The sequence below is a fragment of the Helobdella robusta genome, assembly GCF_000326865.2.
Source record: "Helobdella robusta unplaced genomic scaffold HELROscaffold_33, whole genome shotgun sequence".
Classification (NCBI taxonomy): Eukaryota; Metazoa; Annelida; class Clitellata; order Rhynchobdellida; family Glossiphoniidae; genus Helobdella; species Helobdella robusta.
This window is the reverse complement of record NW_008704623.1, coordinates 2,049,728-2,056,852: the sequence shown is the minus strand read 5'-3', so window position 1 is coordinate 2,056,852 and position 7,125 is coordinate 2,049,728. Positions and strand designations below refer to the sequence as shown.

Below are 7,125 nucleotides of genomic sequence, written 5' to 3'. Positions count from 1 at the left end.
TCTCAATACCATGTGTACTTGTCTCAACACCATGTGTACTTGTCTCAATACCATGTGTATTTGCACTGATGGTTGATACATCATCAGTTTCTACATTGCATAGACTAGTTTTTTGAACATGCCTGACATGTGTGTCTGCATGCATATCATTGGAATTTGTGTTAGACATGCTTTCACATGTTGTTGGGAGTATTTCTGGGATTGACTGCTTATCAGTTTGTGTGTTTGCTTGTGTAATTGTTTCTGTGTTGATATGTTGTTCTTCTGTTTCTAACAAAGGCTCTATGTGATTGTTACGATTCTCCTCTAAGATGATCTGCATGACTTTACTGTCGTCCTCTTGCTCGATAGTTTCACCAATTTTATTTTCAGCATTATCATTGCTTTCATGTTTGCTGTTGTCATCATGATGATGATTGGATGATAATGGTGACTGGAAATGACTCTCAAGGATGTCACTGCCATTATCAACTCCATCATCATCATCATCATCATTGATAATTTCATCAGCATTAACATCGTTGCCAATTTCATTACCAACACCATTAGGATTGCTAGCAGTTGAGTTGATGAATTCTCTTACAAGATTCAATGGGTTACATTCTAATGGGATGTTATTATCATCATTAACATTACTAGCTTCACTAACATCGTCATCACTAATCAAGTCATCATCAGCCTTCTGACTTTCTTCATTTGATGGCCAGCTTGGCTCTCCGTTTCTTTGTTTCTTCTTCATGTACCAGATGTACCCGATCACAATGGAGGCCAGTGTGGGCAATATTATCGCTAGTCTAAACTTCAACATCGCAAATTTTCAACAAGAGTATTGTCAATTAACAATTTTATCAAGAAAAAATAAAATGTAAGAAAAAAGAAATTTAAAAAAGTTTCGAGAAGAATTTAATTAAACTAAAACCTTTTCGAAGTCTTTGACCGTTTGAATCTGAATTTTTTGTTAAAAGAAAAATTAAAAGCTTAAAAGAAGAAGGTCAAACTCAAACTTCTCTTGTTTGGATATCTCATGGAAATTTAAAATTTGCATTCATTCAGAGACCTTCAACGTTTCTAAAAATTATTAAACGCGGAGTTTGTCAAACTACAATTTTACTTTAAATTAGGAAAACTGAATAAATAATTTATATAAAATCGGCCACCTTATCACAAATTAAACGAGAAATTTAAAATTTAAAGTCGGAAATGTCAAAACACGTGCGACCTATATCAAGATTAAAACTGCATATAAGTAGAGACACATAGACATAAAATATTATATAAGTACATAGATAAATATACATACCACTTATATATGTATATATACAATACAAATCTGTATGTTCATACAATAGCACAATAGAACGCAATACAAAATGATACAAACAATCAAACAACAGTCGTGCAATAACGAGCATTTATTTATACACATACCATTCAGACACGTGTATACAAGAATACATACAACGTAAATAGGTATGTATATTCATATATGGGTGGATGAAAATTATATCTATGATGAAAACTTGCACAACTCTCTTGACCTTCAATTGATATTCATTCTTCATAAAGATTTTTTATTCACATCAAATCTATCTCATGATTTATTTGTAAATGAAAGTAGAAATTAATGGGCAGCATATTGTATTTGACGAGAAATTATTAGCTGATATTTGTGTATACTAAAATGTTTCGTCCATATAGTACAGCAGTCTCAAAATATCGTAACAAGCGCTATAAAAATTCTGTTGCCATCATTCAGTATGTAATTCTTAGTTAGAATTGTAAGAGCAGCATTGACACCACCTCCTGTGTTACTGCTATAGAGGAGATTTCAAAAACGACTAGGAAAGCGAATGATTGGTTTGATTATATAAAAGGACAGAACGCTTGAAGTACTAATGTGCACATTATATACTGGCACATATACGATGAATCAAGATATATCGAGTTAAGATATATGTTACAAGAGTTCAGCGAACACGAGACCAATTTACTCACGCTACTTTATAGCTCCTTTTATAAAATGCTTCGTGTGAGATGAGTAGTTCGAGTGAGATGAGTCGTAATAGTAATAATAGTGTAATAGACCTTTAACCTTTTTTTAACCTTTTATGAAAGCCTTTTTATTTTCTGGTGATCGCAAATAACATCCAACAATAAAGATTTTCAAAAATGCAATGGAATCATATAAAGTGTTAAAAATCACTGTTGGAAAGGTGTAGGCTAACGTGATAGATAGTTTAGATAGTTCAATTCAAGTGATAGGAACAAATTTTCGATCAAAATTCTTCTTAAAAACAATGAGTAAAAGCATAAAACTGAAATTTGAAACTGTCATCAATGAAAATAAAAAACGCAGCCTCAATATTCATCAGCACACGATGTAATGGAGAGATAGGAACGTAAAACTGAAATTGTAGAAAAAAATAAAAAAAATAATTTTCCTTAAGGCCTATTTACATTTTCTTTCATAGACCACGTTCACTAATTAGACTGAAAATTAGCTCCGGGCTGGACCCCTCTGATAATTTCCTTAACATGAATTAGATTCTGGAGCAGGGCTAGTGAGGATAACATCATGGTGAGGTAAATAGATGGAGTACGTCGTTGCTTTCGGGTCATCTTCATTAAAGTTGTAACCGGTTATGCGCATGGGTTTCTTTAACTAAATGTTTTGGAAAAATTTGATAACAAAAATTATTCCTAATAGAGAATTATAATAATTATCATTATCACAGTCGTCACCACCTACCTTTCCCCATTGTCCTTGCTTCGTGACAGGCATCGGCTCACAAACATCTCTATTCTTGTAAAATAACCTGACGATGAATGTTCAGTGAGAATTAATAAATATCGTAGAAAATTTATAAAAGATATTCAAATATTTAATTAAATATTATCATTAACAGTTAGGTAGTAATAATTATTATTACTAATAAAAAATAGAAAGTGGAAAACGAACTCAAACAATTTGCTCGCGATCTCTTTTTGAATTTTTAAAAGATTTTTATTTGACCAATCCATGCTCCCGTCCAATATCAAGTTGAAGGACGACCGAATTTCATTGATCTGATTGGTCAGTCAGTGCATCCACCGAGAAATTTTTAAACCGTTATAAATCATTCAAACTTGTAATGCATCAATCAACCAACCAATCTTTCAATCAATCAATCAATTTTTAAATATTTCAATCTTTCAATCAATCTTTCAAATGAAAAAATTCTAAGTTATTTGAGACGATTGATGAACAAAGTATAAAATCGACGAAACATTCAGACAGCCAACCAACTGACCAACCAACTGACCAACCAACCAAGCAACTGACAAACCAACCGACCAATTTAGCGTCCATGAGATCAAACTGCATGTCGAAGACGACCTCGACATCGTTCTCAGGATGCAGAGAAACCTTGACTGTGTTGCTGTGGTAGCCCAAGCCACACAAGGCTCCAGTTATCTTCGCACCGTCGGAGCTTATCCTGCGTTCATTTCGTTATTCGTTCTAAAATAATTCATTATTTATCGACAGCACACTATTTATCATTTCTTCTTTACTTCTTACAGTCAAATAACTTTAGTTTAAAACAACATTAAAACACATTTGGACTAAATGTGTACTTAAATTCAACTCAAATAACTTTCACCAGAATGAATTAATCGTCGTTCCTGTACATTTAATTACACAACTTCATGCCCTATCTGATAATAATTAAAGTGCAGAATCTAATTACATACGATCCTCAATTAAAAATGTGACACATGCATGCATCATTCGATTACATATGTTTGATCTATATTCATATATGCAATGCATCATTCGAGAACGTATGTTTGACCTATATTCAAGCAATGGCGCAAAAAGGACTGGCACAATTACATCGAGACCCCTTATAGCAGGCATGACGGTGGTTTCCCTGGCGACGAGCTTGTTGCTGGTTGGATTCAAAGATACGAATGCACCAATCATGAGAGGAGAAATCGTGCTTGTTTCCGGTTCAGTTGACAAGAAGATGGAATTTACACTACTCTGTTCTACTGTTGTCAATCTGGTTGGTTGATGTTGTGTGATTGGTTGGTTGGCTGATGTTGTGTGATTGGTTGGTTGGTTGATGTTGTGTGATAAATATATAACCAAGTTAGATGAATGAGTGATTGACTGTTTGTTTGATGACGAAATACTATCAAAAGATCAACTGAAGAGCAGCTTGATTGAATGACAAACGAACGAACAAACCAATCAATTAATCAATCAACCAAACCAACTGACCTGACTGAACTGAAACTTGGCATAAAGTAGAAAGAAACTTCAAATGGGCTGTATGGACCTCGCAACCTAACCTGACAGTTGTTTTAAACAATTCAGAGTCAAGCATCACAGAACATAGTTTTAGAACTGAGCAGCCAGCCAACGAGCAGTCAGCCAGCCAACCTTCTGCGGAAGATCCTTATTTAAAAGAAACTTCCTCGCATTTTCAATCTCTCTCCTCTTCTGACAGAGCCGGAAATCAAGGATGCCTCCAGAACTTCCGAACGCACCCGCCACATCTTCACCACCACCACCATCATCATCTTTTGGGTGGCCCGGGTCATCATCATTGAAGAATACGGAAGTGTCCTTCATCCTTCGTTTCGGTCTGGTCAGCATGCTGATGACGTCGGAACGTTCCAAGTTGTTTATCTGCGAGCGTGGTTGGTGTGGTTAGTGTGGCTGGCATCGCGGCTCTTACGACGGCTTCAATCAATACTTTATTATTGTTCCAATCAACCAACAAACCAAGCATCCAGCCAGCCAACAAGAGATCGAACCTTAGATATATGAGGCTCTTCAGTGTAGACAGCATGCCCTGAATTGATCAACAATTCATTAAAATCAACTTCATCGTAACAGCTGTTGTTGTTGTTGTTGTTGTTGTTGTGTTGCACTTCTTTGAGATCAAATAGTCGGACTCTTACAACACTATCAACAACACTGTAAACCTGTAAGAATGAGCAAAGGATCGAATGAGTAAATGAAATATAATTGAATGAACGAACAAAAGAAGAACTTACGTCAGCAAAATATTGAGTGTTGAGGCAAACAATTTGTTGGAAGAAGGCATTGTCCTGTTGGCTCCAGTTGTTGCTGTAACTTCGTGTGGGTGATGGTTTTATGTTGCACAACTTCACTTCAAACGCCTGGTGGTCGTCACGCAAGTTATGATGGTGGTGGTGGTGATGATGGCTAGTGAAAATGAATGATGATAGACTAACGAAAGACGGTGTCAAACAGAATGCTGAATCGAGAGGGTACAAATCATTGAGGCTAACAACGGATTGGTTGCCAAAATCCAAAAAGAATACCTTCAACCAATCAAAATTGTTAATATATATACTGCACCAATCAAAATTCAATAAGCGTAACACAATCAACCAATCGAAATTTATCAGAATTGAGTAAAATAACAACCACCAATAAACATTTAAAAACGTAAAGGCGCATACAAAACATACAAAGCCCCAATACTACACAACAGAAAAAGCACTCACTTTAGCTTCATGTTTCTTATTCACTTTTACTATTTCAGCTCTGTAATATTCTCTGGAGCCACCAGGTTCTGCAAAAGGTGCCAAACAGCAAACATTCTCTCTGAAGTTCTTTCAAATTGAATAGAATGAATTAACAGTTGAATTAAAACAACAAAACATTTAAAAGTAAACCTAAAATAACTAAAAAAAGAGCAAAAAAGAACAAAAAAGAACAAAACGCACTTTCAATTTCAGATTTTTATTGAGCCTGACCCAATTTTGAATGCTGGAATGCAGTGTGACCACGCTGGACATGTATTCCTGACTCGAGTATGTAGCCCAAAAGTGACCGCATTCCATAATCTGGGCCAGGTCAAAGGTCGCTCAGTTAATTAGTTGGTCGGTTGAATAGTTGGTTGAACAAATGAACGAACGAACATGAACAAGAAAAAGCAAGGTAGACCAACATGATTGATGACGATCGAAATTCTCGGCATGTCCAAGGAGGGCAGTTGTGGAGCAGGCGGTCTGTTCAGTGGAATGGTTAGCATCGTTAACAGAGATGGACAGACATGGCGCGAACCACCATCAGACGAACATTACAACGACTTGGATACGCGCAGCACAAACACACACGCATCGCCATGCCGGTGAAGTACGAGCGAGAATTTGCTAACTGACCATCAAACTGACCAACCTGCAACTTGGTTGTCCAGCGGTATTAGTGGCAGGCACACCACTCCCACCACTACCTCCACCACCTCCACCACCACCCCCACTCATCATCGTCCTCACGCCCTCCTCAACGATCGCCTCATCCTGCAGACTCACCGAATTCATTTGAGCATTCACTAACAAATCAGATCTGGTGCTCCTGTTATTTGGTGAATGAACGAACGAACGAACGAGTGAATGAATAAATAAATGGGTGAATGAATGAATGAAGTGGTTAATGAACGAATAATGACAACATCATGAACCTCATTTTGATGGCAGCGTATACAGCGAGTGGAATCTCCCTGGTGGAATCTTTGGAGAACTCAACAATGGCCCTAGGAATTTCACGCACAATATGACGTCATCACTATCACCAGCGTCAACGTCATCATCATCATCATTATTTTCATCAGCATCATCATCATCATTAGGACGAACTTGCTTCCTTCGATGTTGATGTTGAATGGTTTGTTGTTAGGGTCGCAGTTTGATAGCAACCTCTGCAGATCTTTCTTGTAGAACAAACCTGTGCCATCTGGAAAACCCCTCAACTGATGATGATAATGAAGAGGTGGTGGTGATGATAGTGATGATAGTGAAATGATGCCCACCAGACCAACAAAACAACAACATCAGCAACAGCATGACCATCTCAATCTCGAACATCAAGAGCAGCAGAGGTACGAACGTAGACGGTGGTGTGCGGGTTGTAGTTGTTGATTCCCTTGTAGGCTTCCTTCTCATCAACTCTCGCCGGCTGGAAGTAGTTGGGGTAGAACGCTCCACACATTATCAGCTGTTCAACGTAATCACATCATCATCACACCATCAAGCACACCTAAATCTCGACTCCTACAACAAAACAAACACATCACTACATCTGGACCCCAGAATAAATCAAGCACA

The 7,125-nt window shown here is 37.2% G+C and overlaps 1 protein-coding gene across 1 annotated transcript in view; it reads right to left on the bottom strand.

The window, feature by feature from the left end:
• The window catches only part of HELRODRAFT_192509 (hypothetical protein), a gene marked incomplete at both ends in the record, with an annotated part of 5,234 nt that extends 4,426 nt beyond the window's left edge, over positions 1–808 (bottom strand). Inside the window, one exon of the mRNA XM_009022897.1 lies at positions 19–808. Within this exon, the coding sequence (XP_009021145.1) occupies positions 19–808 (790 nt within the window). The remainder of the gene's footprint in view (positions 1–18) is intronic.
• Positions 809–7,125: the final 6,317 nt, after the last annotated feature.